General features: G+C 60.1%; 2 protein-coding genes across 7 annotated transcripts in view; one reads left to right on the top strand and one right to left on the bottom strand.

The window, feature by feature from the left end:
- Positions 1-6,033: 6,033 nt before the first annotated feature.
- CCDC86 (coiled-coil domain containing 86) lies at positions 6,034-11,147 on the top strand. Its single transcript, XM_045855276.1, has 4 exons — positions 6,034-6,868; positions 8,261-8,390; positions 10,059-10,133; positions 10,293-11,147. Exons 1-4 carry the CDS (start codon positions 6,114-6,116, stop codon positions 10,410-10,412), a joined length of 1,080 nt encoding a protein of 359 aa, XP_045711232.1. The 5' UTR covers positions 6,034-6,113; the 3' UTR covers positions 10,413-11,147.
- PTGDR2 (prostaglandin D2 receptor 2) overlaps positions 11,136-15,167 on the bottom strand; it is a 29,944-nt gene continuing 25,912 nt past the window's right edge. For 2 of the 6 annotated variants that reach the window (XM_045855273.1, XM_045855269.1), the window contains exon 2: positions 11,136-13,818. In XM_045855273.1, coding sequence (XP_045711229.1) covers positions 12,626-13,807 — 1,182 coding nt within the window. In that variant the 5' untranslated portion in view covers positions 13,808-13,818 and the 3' untranslated portion in view covers positions 11,136-12,625. Of the gene's footprint in view, positions 13,819-13,891; positions 14,035-15,167 lie in introns of those variants that run through there. The other 4 variants (XM_045855270.1, XM_045855272.1, XM_045855274.1 and 1 more) reach the window with 3 other exon arrangements.

The raw sequence follows: 15,167 nt of genomic DNA, 5'->3' as shown, positions 1-15,167 counted from the left end.
GTTGCCGTGGACAGGAGGCTGCCCTGCCGGTTGGGGAAGACAGCCCTCTCCCTGGAAGGGCCACAGCTGAAGAGAAACCAGATGTGAGAGGAAACGATGGGGCAGGAATGTGTACACGGAGAGGAAGGGAGAGGGTGTGACTCACTGCGAAACTCAAAACTGGAAACTCGGATTTGTCAGGAACTGAGAGCTGGGGGTGGGGGCTGGGGGGTAGGGAGCGTGCAGGTCACCCTGTCACGTTCTCCTTCCAGGCCTACGGATGAAGCCCCACCCCCACGCCCGCTGCCACCACCGACAGGTGTCCAGGCTCTGCGGCTTCGCCACCCGAACCAGCCCCATGGAGCCCAGACGGCTGACAGTCAAGGCACAGTGGCCAGATTTCCAGCAGGGAAGTCCTGCGTTCAAGTTCTGCCGGCTTGCATGTGCGTGACTTTCAGCGAGTCGTGTAACCGCTCCACGGTTTCCTCGCCCGTGAGACCAGGGAAACCGTTCCTGCTCAGCTCAGCCTCCCTCAAAGGGCAGCTCTGAGATGCGAGCCTCACAGGACGACATCCAGGCAGGGGCCCCGACGCCCCGGTCCCTGCTGTGCCCTCAGGGCCTCTCAGAGCATAAACAGAGTCAGTCTTTGGTGGGTGAATGAATGATAGAGTGTCCCCGCCTCACCTTGAGCGGGCAGACGAAGCAGGGAAGCTCTGCGTGCCCCACTCGGTCTGCGCCACAGGACACCGTGTCTGCAAGGGCGGCCCCCAGACCAGCTGCGGCATCGCCCAGGAGCTCGTTGGAACTGCAGCATCTCGGCCCCACGTCACGCCTACTGAGTCGTAATTCCTGGGGTCGGGACCCAAGGTTCTGTGTCTGAATAGGCCCAGGGTAAGACTCCAATGCTTGCCAAAGCTTGAGACACGTCGTTACTAGGTTGAAGGTGAGAGAGGGTATGTGCCGCCATGTCCCCCTTCTCGGCCCACCTGACCCAGGTGTTCATCCCCCAGCACACCCCGCCCCCATCCCTGGCCTGCCTGGGGCCGAGGAAAACGCTGTGGAGACAGGGAGGGCCCCAGGAGGGGGCCGAGGTCTTGTCACGGGGAGTGGGAAGGGGGTAGCAGGTCTGCCCCCTTCCTGTGTCTGCAAAGCCTGCAGATGCCTCGAGGGGATCTGGAGATAAGCTCCGAGGGTGCGCAAGAGCTGGGCAAAGAGGTCTCTTCCCAAGCTGGGCAGCTTCTCTGCGCCCTGCAGGGCCCTGTGGGGACAGTGGGGAGGCTTCCCAGCAGGGGTCCCAGCTTCCATCCCACCCCTCCCCTCTGCTGAGATCTCGGCCCCTCCTCTGGAGAAGCCGAGACTCCTCCTGAGTGGCTGGAACACAGAAGATGAACCTTGGAGATAAAGTGCTCGTGATAAGAGCTGACACGGTAAGCCTCGTCGTGCTGCACGTTCTCAGCAGAGCCTGATTCAAGGTACCTAGAAGCAGCTGTTCATGCACGCAAAGGCTAGGGGGTGGGCAGTGCTGCAAATATTGAAAGAGAGCTGTGGGGGGGACTCCAAAGTGGTCAAAACGAGATGCAGCACGGGGCCGAGTGACAAAGCCTGCCCTTGTCCAGATAAGCCAGCAGCTCAGGACCGGGATCCAGGGAACATGGGCTGGAACCAGACTGAGGGATTCCATGGGCTCACAGCTGGGAGAGGGACGGGGCCCTGGCCAACCCGATAGGAGAGGCGAAAGGGGGAAGTGACAAACCCACTGGGTCCCCAGTGGGGCGGTCACCCTGCGTGCCTGCCGGAGCCTGGGCGCCGCATTTGGACGGGTTGTAGAGAGCTGGAGTCTTTCCCCAAAAGTTACCACGTTGTCATGAAACGGACAGCTGGAGGACCAGATCTTTGGTCTGGAAAAAAACCCCACAATTTTGGGGAAGCGACAGAAAAACCGGCTGCAAATACCGAAGAGAACTCTGAGTGGAAGAGAGGGCAGCCTGGACCCGGGCAGCCACACTCAGCCCAGGGACGCCTCCACCTTGCTGGGGTCCTGCCCTCGCTCCAGCCACGCTCAGCAACGTGGCAGCTGCCAAGTCCTTACACGGCCTCAGCCCAACCCCAATCCTGGGCCAGGTTGTGGATGTGAGAGTAAGGGCCAGGCTGTGCAGTCAGGAAGCCCTGAGTTTCAGCCCTGTCCTTGCACTGGGCACCCTCTCCTGGAGTCACCTGACACCAGACCCCAGCCTCTCCCAGCCTCGGGTTTCCTGGCGGGTAAACCCTGGATGTTCCTCCAGTAGGTTGGGAGTGGGGGAGGGGGTGGGGCTGTAAGGAGCATGCACTCACACATTTCACAAACTCTCAGTTTGTGGAGCACCGAGCACGGAGCACTGTCCTAATGCAGACCACCGCCCTCTAGTGCTGCTCCAGGGAATTACAGGAGCACCCAGGAATAATCCGGGGGGAAACATTCCAGGGAGGAGAGAGGCAAGTGAAAAGGCCTGGAAGAGTGCCTGCACCAGTAAGAGTCCATCTCGTTCGAGTGGGTTCACTGAGGGGAGGGGATTGAAAGAAAATGAGGTCAGAGAGTTATAAAGCAGGGCCAGGCAGTGCAGGATATTTGAAGCCCCTCTAACTATGTTTTCTTTTTTTTTTAAGATTTTATTTATTTATTTTCAGAGAGGAAGGGAGGGAGAGAGAGAGAGAGAGAGAGAGAGAGAGAGAGAGAGACATCAATGTGCAGTTGCTGGGGGCCATGGCCTGCAACCCAGGCATGTGCCCTGACTGGGAATCGAACCTGCGATGCTTTGGTTCGCAGCCTGAGCTCAATCCACTGAGCTACGCCAGCCAGGGCCCTAACTATGTTTTCAACGCATTCATTTGCTATCTACCTCTGTCTCTCAAAAAATGTTTGCATAAGCTATTTCCTGATTTTTGGTTTCTAGGGCATATAAATAACTTGCTCACAATGGAAAAGAAAAATATACATTCTTTTGCCACCCCAAACCCTGCTAGCATGCTCTCCCCATAAAATTTTTGCTGAAATAATTGCTCTTCTTTTAAAAAAAAAAAAATCCATGTTGAATAAAAACAACAAATAAACAAACCAACCAACCCGCGCCCAGGAGAGGCCCGGCACTTAGTAAGTGCTCAGTTAGTGAGCGGGTGACTCCCACCACCCTTGCTCTGCTGGTCTCCTATGCTGGTCCTGGGCAGAGGGCCACAGGGACTGTCACTCCCTCTCAACAGCAGCACCTTCGGCTGGGTGGAGTGGTAATGGCTCAAAGAACACCTGATCCCTATCTTTGGTAACACGGTTTCCTTCAGTCAGCAGATCACACGTTACAGAAATAAGCCCGTGCTGCCGATTCAGCACTCTTCCCGGTGTGTGCACACCCGCAGAGCCACAGCTGCCCACGGGGCGATGGGCCACCCAGCACCTGTCACTGCACAGACCCGGGTCAGTGTGAGGAAGGGGCGAGCGGGGCCCACGTGTGGGGCACCAGGCGGCTAAGTGTGTGGGCTCTGGAACTGCGTGCGGCCCTGGCTCTTCGGTGTGTAGATGTGCGACTCTGGGCAAGCACCTTAGCCTGTCTGTGCCTCAGTTTCCTCACCGGGATACTTCCTCATAAAAGGATTGTGGCTCTGCAGTCAGGAGCTTAGGTATGGGTCCCACCTCTGCCACCTATTTACTGTCTGACCTTTACAAGGCCTCTCTGTGCCTCAGTTTCTTGATGTGCAAAATGGGAGTAATAACAACAGCACCTGCATCACCGGATCGTTGTGAGGATTACACGGGTCCGCATACCTTGAGCGTTTGAAAGAATGCCTGGCCCAGTAATTGCTCACCCCCGTGTTTCAGGTGGATTCCTCCGGGGCTGACTCTGAGACAAGGACTTAAGTGCAAATAGTCTGTTCACAAAATGACCCCAGTGAGCACCTACAAGTGACAAACTGAGCAGGGGCAGGACAGAAGCCAGAAGAGGGTGTGTGAATGACCAGGTTACCTTAGCAGACACATGGGGCTCAGTCTTGCTGGGTCCTGTGGGGGACCGCAGAGAACCCCCTCAGTATCCTTCCGCCCGAAGGCAACAGGGCTGGGGTGTTTGCAGTAGAAAGCAAAGAAGCATAAGAGAACAGAGTCCCAACACCAACTGCCACACCGGGCTTTCCTGAAAACTTCAGGAGTCTCCCTGGGACCCTGCACACCGACAATGACAATCAGCTCAGGTGGGAGTGGAGGGCTCTGGGCCAGAGTTCACTTGATACCTAGGTCAACAACACATCCCCACACACGATTCGAGGAACACCCAACGGGCCCCTGTCTGTAAAACATCTCCTTGCACACCCCCCTGGCGAGGACCTGAGACGACCCTCTGAAGTACTTTGAGCAGGGCTGGGATATGATCCCACGGGCATGTGAGAGCCACCCCTCCAGCTGAGGACAGGAGCTCAGGAAGCAAGGAGCTGAGGGGACCCGATGCTGGGCAGGGGCAGTGCGGTGCCCTGCAGAGCACACGCTGGGTGTGGTTCTCAGCAGCTGGCCTTTCGGGCCTCCAAGCAAGCGCAGGAATTTAAGGAACCGAGAACCGAGGGCTGGAAGAGCTGGGCGAAAATGGGCTGAGGTTTTTCTGCAGCAGGGAACTGCACCGCTGGGCAGGGCCCAGAGGCAAAGCCTCCCTGCAGGGCTTCCCTCCACCTAGGAGCATGAGGAGGCTGAGCCAAGGGCTAACACACGATAACAGTGCAAGGGCACATGGAGGGACATTGGAGAAGCCCGGTTGTCTGTCCCCCTGCCCTCAGGGAGGCATTTCAACAGGCTGAACTCATCACGATGCACTGTGCATGCCTCACGACACCAGCCAAGGAGTAAGAGGTGTTAACAGGTTCTCCATCCACTTTTTCGTCCTCCAGGAACCTTTGTCTGAAACCTCCTCACCTCCTCCTTGATCAGCAGTCAAGGCAGGCTGGGCTCCATCTGACACTGCAGAGTAGTGACTGGGCAGGTGGACGCTGTGCTCAGCGCCAGGGCCCCGGGTGTCTGCCCTGACCTTCCTCCTCTGGCCCCTGAGCATCCTTGGACGACTTCCCAAGCCCTCTCACAACCCCTCCGCTGGAGAAGCAATGGTTTCTAAAAGAAGCCACTGGGACAGCGGGTCAGGAGTCCTGGGACCCCAGAGGTCCATTCCTGGGCCATTCCATGAATAACCCTGGAGAAGAGCTGGATACAGTTGGGCAACTTCCAAGATGTTCTTCCTAAGACTCACGCTGTGAATGACTCAAACCCCTTCCTGGGTCTCACGAAAAAGAGGGGAGGAGGCAGGTTCACACACTGGGGCAAAGGTCGCTGTTCCGGCTAAAAGGAATCTCGGGGACCACCCAACCTGTTTCTAGAACAGGGCAAAAGGGGCGGCTGAGAGGGTATGCAGGATGGCTGAGGACCTGCGTATACCGGGACAAAGATGGTGCATCTTACCAGTACCTTGGCTTCACGCACAGATGTTGAGAATGTTGAAAAGAGGGAGCCACAAATTTGATACTTAAGCACAGGGTGGGGTAAGAGAAGGCAAGGATGTGTACATTTAACATATAACTCAAGACAAGAGATTTCCCACCCCCCAGGACCTGCCAGGTAACGGTGGCACTGGCAGTCAGGAGTGAGGGTCATTTAGATACTAAATGACTAGTGCAAACTCACCAACAATACACATGAAAAAACAGGCCTGCAGAGGATGACACCCCTACCCAACTGCACAGGAGTGAGTTGGCACAAAGTTTTCATCCAGCCTTGCCTACGGGATTCCTAGATCTTTTTTACAATTCTCTCCTCTCCAGGAAACGGGTCTCCCTTCCCTTCTCTGTCTGCACACTCTCCGCCCCCCACCCCAGACAGTGTTTGTAGGAAAGGCAAACGCAGACCTCATGCTACAACTCAATCACACGCAAATGCGCCGGCAGGCTTTGCGCATGCGCCTAGTGAAGCCCCTCAGCCGATCAACCCCGCCTCTCCGCCTGAACCTAACATGGCCGTCCTAGCAACAGCCTCTCCTGCCCGGCACAAACGTGGCGTCCGCTGACGTCATAGGACGGCGCCGGTAGTCCCAGAGACTGCACGTGGGCTCGGATTTGGGATATTTTCCGGCTGGGCTATGGATACGCCGGTGAGGCGCAGCCGCCGGCTGGGAGACCTAAAGCGTGAGTCTCCCGAGAGCCCCACCTCGGTTTTGCAGGCGAGACCGGCCCTTGTGGAATTCGAGTCGAATCCAGAAGAAACCGGGGAGCCCGCGTCTCCTCGGCGTGCGACGCAACCCGGCCTGGAGTCCCCCGAAAGTCAGCCGGAGACATGTCCAGGATCACCCAGTCTACGGCCAGGAATAGGCCTGGGGTTCCCCCGAAGGGATTCGGGCCCAAGATCTCCCCAGGGTCAGCGAGAGGCAGGCCTGGAGTCTCCCCGAAGACACCCACAGTCGAGTCTTGAATCCCCCCGACGTCAGCCAAAGCCAGGTGGGGAGTCACCAAAGAAGTTCTTCCAGAGCCAAGAGGAACCGGACGCGGAATTGGCCCACAGTAGGGAAGAGCTGGCCGGGGGGTCCCTCCGACGTCAGCTGCAGCCAGGCCCAGGATCGCCAGAGCCTAACCCCGGTCAACAAACGCCGGGTCCCGAGCCCTCGCCGCCGCTGCACGACCTGACGCCTCAGTCAGCTAACTCCACGCGGGGTCAGTGCCAGCCACCTCCAGCCGCGGCTGGGGAGCCGGGGAGAGACGGTCAGTGGCCAAAGAAGCGAAAAGGATCTTCAGCCCAGGCCCCAGCGCCCAAGAAATTGAAGGAGGAGGTGGAGATTCCTGTAATCCCGAAGGGAAAGCCCAAGTCGGGGCGCGTGTGGAAGGACCGCTCCAAGAAGAGGTGAAGTTGAGGGGGAGTAGCGCAGCTGCGCTGGGTGGGGTTCTCAGTGGTATTGGGGCGTCGGTGCAGCCTGGAGACAGCCGCTGGGTTGGCGAGAACTCACACAAACTGGTCATTATCATCAGAATGTGTAAAATGCCCTGGCACCCCAGGGAGGGTGACAGCGTGGTTATTTTTGTGCTTCCTCCCTCCTCAGGGTCCCTCTGGACCTCTCCTTGGGCACCTCGCTTGTGTTTTCATTCAGTAGGCATTTACCTTTGTCCGCCCCCTCTCCCGAGGGAGGCAGAAGCAAGTAAACCAGCCATTATTTGATAAAATGCAACGAGGCCTGTCTTTGCCCACTATTACCTGTTAAGGTGATTTGCCTTTGTGACTGACGACTTAAACAGATAATAGGGGGGCAAGACACCGGGTATATGGGACAGCGCTAACCACTTTAGGAAGCATTAGCCAGGGACCGGCCTTTCAAACAGAGGGACCAGCATGCATCATGGCATTTAATCTGCACACCAACCCTGTGAAGCAGCAGGTTCGTCCTCATTGCACATGTGAGGATTATCTTCCTGTTACATATGAGGCATCTGAGGCCCTGCCGAGAAACCAGGTGTGAACAGATCGTAGGAGGTTTGGGGCGAAAGCAGAGAAACCGGTAAGGAGGCTGTTGCAGAAGAACTAAAACACCTTCAGAAGCCGGAGGCAGGCCCTTGTGCCGATAGATCATTGGATTGATGTTCGGGATCTTTGAGGAAGCAGCTTCGGTGGGTGGTGGGTGAGCCCAGAGACGGTGGAGGCAGCCCCCGCTCCAGGAGGTGGCCCGGGACATCTTGCCGTGCGCCTTCTCACAGAGGGCATCTCCTTCCTCCTACGACTGTGTCACCGGCACACTTCAGAAAATCAGAACTTCCCCTGATAACCTCCAGTGCCCACTCCATTTTCACATTCCCCGACCGGGGAGAGAGAGGCCGAACTGCGCCCGTGCGCGCTGCCCCGGCAGGCAGGGAGCGCCATCTGCAGAGGCGTCCGTGCGCTGGGGGAGAGCAGCAGGGCTTAGTGGCCGTGGCCGAGTGGCCTGGACTCTGTGGTCACATACAGGGATTCGGGAACAGGGTGACCTTGGGTAGTTATTTAACCTCTCTGAGCCTTGGTTTGCTCCTCTGTAAAATGGAGAGAACAAGAGTCCCCTTCTCAGAGGCACATGACCAGGGCTTAAGAAACGGCAGCCAGCACGATCGGAGCCGTTTCTTACCCTGAGTCTGGGCAGACCTGGAGGCCGCCTGCCCAGCACACAGCAGGCGGGGAGGTGATTCTGACTGGGTCCCGGGGAAGAGCCCGGAACTAAGGGGAGAAGGTGCCTCCCATGGGCTCCAGGAGTGCCCTCGCTCCCCCATCCAGGTTCTCCCAGATGGTTCAGGACAAGCCCCTGCGCACATCCTGGCAACGGAAGATGAAGGAACGGCAAGAGAAGAAGCTGGCCAAGGACTTTGCCCGGCACCTGGAGGAGGAGAAGGAGAGGCGCCGGCAGGTGAGGGGCCGGCCAGGCTGAGGCTGGAGCTCAAGGGCTGAGCTCTGCTGTTACAGGCCTACGGGAGGGGAAAGCTCGCACAGGTGCCCGGGGGGACGGCACAGCGAGGCAGGGAGCCTGGCAGGAAGCAGAAGCACAGTCTGGGACCACAGGCTAGAGGACTGTCCAGTTAAGCCTGGGGCTCCGCATGCGGCTCAAGGATGGGAAGAGGCCCGGGAAGAAGCCCCCGAGTGGCCCACTGGTGATAGGAACTTTCAGTGAGGTGGGGTCGGGGGGTCCCTGCTCAGGTGGGCAATGCTTACAGGTCAGAAAGCTTCACCCTCGTATTGTCACCGTCATTCTCCAAGAGGTGGCTGCCACAGGTCAGCAAAGTGGGCGCCCACGCTTTCGTCCTTTCCTCCCTGATGCTCATCCCAGGGCCAGAAACGCCCCACGAGAGGTTCACGCCCAGCCCCTTCGGTCTCCGGGAAGCCCCAGGAGGCCCCAGCAGAGAAAGTGGGGCACCGGCGTTGGCTGGTGCCTGCTCCTGCAGTGCCAGGGTTCTCAGCGGGACATTGCTCCCCCAGGGATCCCAGGGGCACAGGAGGAAGCAAACACCTTGCTCCAGCCTGTGGTCGCAGCCTGGCCACTGAGGGGAGGAAGTGGGCCGGTCACTCGGTCACCTGTCCCCTGCTTTGAGCCGCCCTGCCTCAGCCTGTGGCCGAGGTCCTCTAAAAGGTGTGGCCACTTCCTGGTGCTCAGGCCTTATCTTACTTCCTGTGTGGCCCCGGCCCCCTCTTGGGCAAGATGGCCTTTCTCACCGTCAGCTTCAGAGGGGTGCCTGCCCAGCCCCCCAACCCCGGCCACTCCTGACTGCGGGCCGAGCCTTATTTCTCATTCTCCCCAGGGGCCCAGGCCACCCCTGCTCCCCTGAGCTATCAAAGCCAAGAGATGCCCCAGCTCATGCAGCGGCCTCAATGCCCATATCCCACCCTGGCCCCACCGGGGACAGCGGCCAACAAAGCTAACAGACCGTGGGGCGTCCCATTCCCAGGGCCGTCTCCCTCCAGGTTCCCCTTCTCTGTGGTCGTAGTGGGCTGGGTGACATCCCAGACTCACTATGTGTGTTCATCTGTTCATTCCTCAAAACAAGCTCATGTGGTCACTCTCACTTTGTAGGTGGGGTCAGTTGAAGCACAGAGAGATTAAACAACTTGGCCGAGGTCACCTGTTTAGGAAATAGCAGTCAGGATTCGAACCAGAGCCTCTGCTCTGCAGCCTCCGCCTTTCCCAGCCCCCCACCGGGGCACAGGGACCTCAGGGGCAGAGAAGGTGGGAGTGTGGGAAGGGCCCACCCCTTGTCCCCGGCGGCGGAGGAGGGAGTGGTTCCAGGGGCCACTGGCTACGTGGGCCTGAGTTCCCAAGTGTCAAGCCACCCATGTCCTCAGCTGCAGTCCAGACGCCCACCTTCTCAGGTGGGGCCAGTACCTTCCCACCACGGAGGGCTCTGGTCCCCGGGGACAGGGACTGTTCCTTCCCGCCCGTCCACCCACACACCACCAGGTCCCGGGAGCAGAGGGCCCTTCCCCTCCTCCCCGGGAACTCGGCCAGCTCTCTCCGCTCGGGCGCCTGGGAGACTGGAGCCACCCCAGCTCCCAGGCCCAGACCCCCTGCCCCTGTGCGTTGCAGGAGAAGAAGCAGCGCCGGGCCGAGAACCTGAGACGCCGCCTGGAGAACGAGCGCAAGGCAGAGATAGTCCAAGTGGTGAGTGTGGCCTGCCCGGGGGCCTGGGGGCTGCGTTCCTGCCCCGCACCCCTGCCTCTCATCCCCACCGCCTGCCCACCGAGATCCCGGCCTCCCTTCCCCTGGTGAACAGGGCGGAGACGGCAGCCACATTAATGCCCTCCCCTCACACGCCCGCAGATCCGAAACCCCGCCAAGCTCAAGCGGGCGAAGAAGAAGCAGCTGCGCTCCGTCGAGAAGCGGGACACTCTGGCCCTGCTGCAGAAGCAGCCGCCACAGCGGCCCGTGGCCAAGGTCTGAGCTGAGGCCAGCCCAGAGGGCTCCTGCAGCCAACCACCCACCGCGTCGGACGTGGCGCCTCTCAAGCCACTGGTCGCACACCTCTTCGCTGGACCTGGCACCCCAGCCCTGGCTCCTGCACAGGGGCCCCACTCCAGAGGGGTCTCGGATTCTTTGAGGGCGCTTAGGCAGGTCTCTGTGAGACAGAGGCCCAGAGGGGGCCTGGGACCTGGCAGAGAGGAGGGGCGGGGGTGGGGGAAGAGGTTCAGGGCCCTCCTCTCTGCTTCCCTCCTTCTCCAAGTGCCTTCAAACCGAGGAGAGTAAGTTCTTCCAGTTCCTCAGGGAGCTAGTGACTGAAGCGTGACTCCCCTGAACTCGAAAGTCCTGGGTCAAGGTCCTGGGTCCACCCCAGGCCAGGAGGCCGTCAGTCAGGAATCCAGCCCCACCATACCTTCCCGAAGGCTGCTTTCGGCACCTCTGCACCCCACTGACCCCCGACTGCGTCCAGCTCCACCCTCTGTGCAACACCGAAAGGTGCGAGTGCGAGGTTGCGGGGAGCGGCATTCCCCTCCAGCCCCCTCGCCTGCACCGGCCTCGGCGGGCGCCCCGGAGATCTGACTGTCTACAACAGAAGTACCGACTGAACCCCTGCCGTGTGCAGGCGCAGATCTCGGTTCCAGGGAATACAGGGTCCCTGCCCTTGAGCTCTCACTCTTACAGAGAAAACATAATAAACGAGTAAGGTTTATTACATGTCAGGCGGCGAAAATGCTATGAGTAAAGCAGGGGAGGGGTGGGAGGGAACCGGAGCAGGGTGCTGTGATGGGATGTTTGTTCTGCCAGCTGGACAGCTGCTGTCCAGTGGGCTGGCCCTGTCCGGGACTGGGAGTGGACCTTAAACTGGCCTGCCCAGCCTGAGGCTGGCTCGAGGAGCACTGGACCGAGGTCCCAAGAAAGTCTCTCATCCTGGCTCTTCCACTCGTGTCTCATCCACCGAACACTTCCCGGCACCAGCTCCGTGCCAGGCGCTGGGATGCAGGTCTGAGAACAGCAGGCTGACCTTGAGTCCGCGGCAGGCAGAGGAGATGGGCATGGTGCTTCCGGCGAGCTGTGAAGGGCATGCCAGTGGCCCCTCACCGCTGCAGGCGGGAGTGGCAGGCACCCAGCCCCTGTGTGGTCTGGAGGTGGGTGCTGCAAAGATCTCGGGGTGGCCCACGTTGCCCACAGAGCGTGCCACAGAACACGGGCACCCAGAGGTGTCACGTTAGTGAGGGAGTGTCACGGGCTGTGATCTCGGCAGCTGCTGTGCCCATTAAAATCCTCAAGACAGAAGACAGTCAAGATGCCCACCGCCCTGTGGTCAGCCCTGGTTGCCCAAACGCTTGACCACGGCACACCTTTGCTTTTTCCACCTCGTAAACACTTTGAGCACTGGGCCGGAGGGAGGGGATGGAGGCTCACACAGTTACTTTCCTACTCCCTGCGGTGCGTCAGGATGTTGTGTCACTTACTACATAGCCAGTGAGCAAGCAATGCTTCACGGTCAGCATGCGGACCCGTACTTGGGGCATGGAACCTCCCCGCACCTGGATGCGTGTATCTGTGAGAACTGGGGCGAACAGAGCCTACCACGCAAGAACGTGGAATGAAACACCCAGCCCGGTCAACACCGGGTAGACGGCTAACGGGAAGAAGCCAGACCGGAACAGTGTTCCCCAAACCTTCCTCTCTTCCCGGCTCCAAAACGGCATCACTGGTGTCATAAAAAGTCCCCTCCTCCCCCCAGTCACCTGGTGAAGCTGAGCTCCAGGGAGATGCATCCTGTGTGTGCGCGGGAGCAGCCCGCAACCCTGGTTGGAGAAGTCTCAGGTGGTCCTAGCCCGGTGTTACCCCAGGTGCGGCCCGTGGCCCAGCAGCACCTGGGAGCTTGTTAGAAATGCAGCCTCTCGGCCCCCGGCCCCACCCGCTGGTCCTCGGGCGGCCCGTGCGCAGGGAAGTTTGCAAAGACTGCTTTAACTCCGTCGGTGAAAAGGCGTCACCGAGTCACACCGGACACTGTAAAATGCAGATTCTTGGGGCCTGCCCTCCGGACTAAGCTCTCAGGCTGGGACTGGGCTATCTACATTTTAACAGGCGGTGGCTTCAGGATGCTTTGGCGCTGGGTCGCAGCCTTGCCTCTGCCTTTGCCTTTGTCTTCGTCTTCCGGGGAGAATGGCAAGGCGGGGCCCGTGCCTCTAACCAGAGGTGTTGCTCAGTGCCCGGCTCAGGGGGCCGTTCTCCTCCTGGGACCCGGCCCGGGCCTTCGCCGACGGTGCAGCGGGGCCACCACGCAGCCAGTCCAGCAGGCGCTGGGACCTGCGTGGGCGGGGGACCACGGTGGTGGAGGAGGCGCGGCGCCGGCGGCTGCTGCTGCCGGTGACGAGGTCGCTGTCGTCCACCAGCACGCTCTCCAGCACGCTGCGCAGCGAGCGCCGCAGCTTGCGCAGCAGGTCGGGGCAGGTGAACACGTAGAGCAGCGGGTTGATCACACTGTTGATGAAGGCCAGGCTGGTGACGAAGGGCAGCCCGCGCCAGGCGAGCGGCCGCAGCGCCTTGTTGCTGTGCGAGCGCGCCTCCAGCAGGCTGAAGACGTGGTAGGGCCCCCAGCAGAGCGCGAAGGCCGCCACCACGGCCGCCACCAGGCGCACGAAGCGGCCGGACCGCCGGCGGCCGCGTTGGCGCAGCTGGATGCTCACGGCTGCGTGGCTGGAGGCGATGATGGCCAGCGGCACCAAGAAAGCCAGCAAGAACTTGCTGACCGCCAGGGCCAACTGGCGCGAGTTGCACGTGGCGTCGGGGTCCGGCCCGGGGTTGAGGAGCAGCACGTTGTAGTAGCACATGATGCGCCCGTCCATCCGCGGGATGGTGTCCCGGAACACAAAGTAGGGCACGGTGTTGAGCACGGCCAGGGCCCAGAGCACCAGGCAGACCTTGTGGGCCGCCGCCACCGTGCGGTGGTTCTGCGCCCACACGGGCCGCACCACCTGCAGGCAGCGGTCCAGGCTGATGGCACTGAGCAGGAAGCCGCTGGCGAACATGTTGAGGAAGAAGATGGAGGAATGTATCTTGCAGAAGGTGGTGCCCAGCTCCCACGAGTGGCCCACGGCCAGGAAGTAGGTGAAGAAGGGCAGCGTGGCAGTGGCCAGCAGGTCGGACAGCGCCAGGTGCAGCACCCAGGTGGTGATGACCGTCTGGCGCAGGCGGCAGCCCACCAGGAAGAGGATGAGTCCGTTCTCCACCAGGCCCAGCAGGGAGGCCAGCCCGTGCAGCACCACCGACGCGTGGTCGATGTAGCGGATGCTGGAGTTGCTGTGCTTCTGCAGGCGCGTCATCTCCTCGAGGAGCGGGCAGAGGAGCTTCGTGGCGTTGGCCGACATGGCGGGCGCTGCTGCAGAAAAAAGGAGGCACTGAGGTGGGCAGGGCAGCGGGGACCCTGGCCAGGAGACGGGAGACTGACTCACGGGTGTCGTTGATGAGGCCCCCGGGGACCGGTGAAGGCGAGCAAAGGCAACGAGGTGGGGGAGAGTGCCTCTCGGCCGCCCCACCTGCTAGCCGTGCCCCCTCGAGCGAGCCATTGGACTTTCCGGAGTCAGCGTCCCTCTCTGCCCACGGACCTCGGTCATGACACGACCTACCTCGGAGGGCTGCTGGGAGAAGTAAGTGGACGACTGTGTGTAAATATTTAGAACAGGACCTGGCACACAGTGGCACGACATCAACGTCCGTGCCGCTATGGTTAAGCAGGTGGCCTCAGGTCACATGGAGGAATAGGAACAGGCTCAGGCCAGGAAGGACTGACTCTTTCGCCGAGTCCCTGGGGCGCTGAGGCACAACTGAGGCCTCACCTCGAGGGCAGGTGGGTCCGGCTGGCCTGGCGGACGGAAGGAGCCTGTGCCTTTAATGGATGCTGCCCTTCCCCCACCCACAGCACCCGCCCGCCCCCCCCCCGCCCCCCACCCAAACCTTGGTTCTCTGCAGATTCTCCTTGGAGCCCTCCGCTCCCACAGAGGCAGTTGATTGGGTGTGTTGGCTGCAAACAGTGGAGCCGGCCCCTCCTCTGATAATCGAAGAGGAACTAAGATAAGAGCTGGGAGAGCTGAGCAGGAGGAACTACCACACCGGGCCTCTGGAGACCCAGTAAAAGACCTCTCCCCTGCCTGGGTGGAAGCTTCCGTGGCTCTGCCTGCCCCAGGAAACCCAGCCTGTCCATTCATTTATTCATTCACCCGTGCACCCGTGCAGCAGACACTCATTGAGCAGCTAACCACTCAGGGAACCGTGGCAGAAGCCAGCCTCCGGCAGACGGGCGTGCCCACGGCCTCATCAAAAGCACGAGACCATGTGATGTGAAGCTGGTTGAGATCGGTGAGGGCTGAGGAGGTAGGAGACAGGTAGGGGCTGGGGGGCGGGGAACACAGATCATCCCAGGCCCCCTCCCAGCACGCCAGGACTGTGGTAGGGTTCTTATATGGGTGTTCTCCCTTGCTCACGGCTCTACAGGAAAGACGCCAGTCCTTCTCTCCATCCCATGTTGCAGATGAGAAAACTGAGGCTCAAGTGTTTAAATAACTTGCCCAAAGCCACCCGAACAATACAGACCTGTAGATGAGTAACAGCCTAGCGCTTAGCCCATTTTCCTTCCTCTCCCTCTGCTCTAAATAAGAGACGGTGGAAGAAGATGGGAAGGAAAGGGGATGGAAGGTGGTCTTCGGTATTTGTCTTCGGTCTTCGGTCTTC

Source organism: Phyllostomus hastatus, unplaced genomic scaffold, assembly GCF_019186645.2.
Source record: "Phyllostomus hastatus isolate PE091 unplaced genomic scaffold, TTU_PhHast_1.1 phas_scaffold_11, whole genome shotgun sequence".
Classification (NCBI taxonomy): domain Eukaryota; kingdom Metazoa; phylum Chordata; class Mammalia; order Chiroptera; family Phyllostomidae; genus Phyllostomus; species Phyllostomus hastatus.
Note: the sequence above shows the minus strand (reverse complement) of the source record. Positions and strands in the feature narration are given on the sequence as shown.

What these genes read in the sequence shown, in the direction of transcription:
- CCDC86 (XM_045855276.1), top strand. Translation starts at nt 6,114, where the DNA reads ATGGATACGCCGGTGAGGCGCAGCCGCCGGCTGGGAGACCTAAAGCGT. An exon ending in AAGGACCGCTCCAAGAAGAG is followed by an intron (nt 6,869 to 8,260) that starts GTGAAGTTGAGG and finishes TCCCCCATCCAG; the next exon opens with GTTCTCCCAGATGGTTCAGG. An exon ending in AGAAGGAGAGGCGCCGGCAG is followed by an intron (nt 8,391 to 10,058) that starts GTGAGGGGCCGG and finishes TGTGCGTTGCAG; the next exon opens with GAGAAGAAGCAGCGCCGGGC.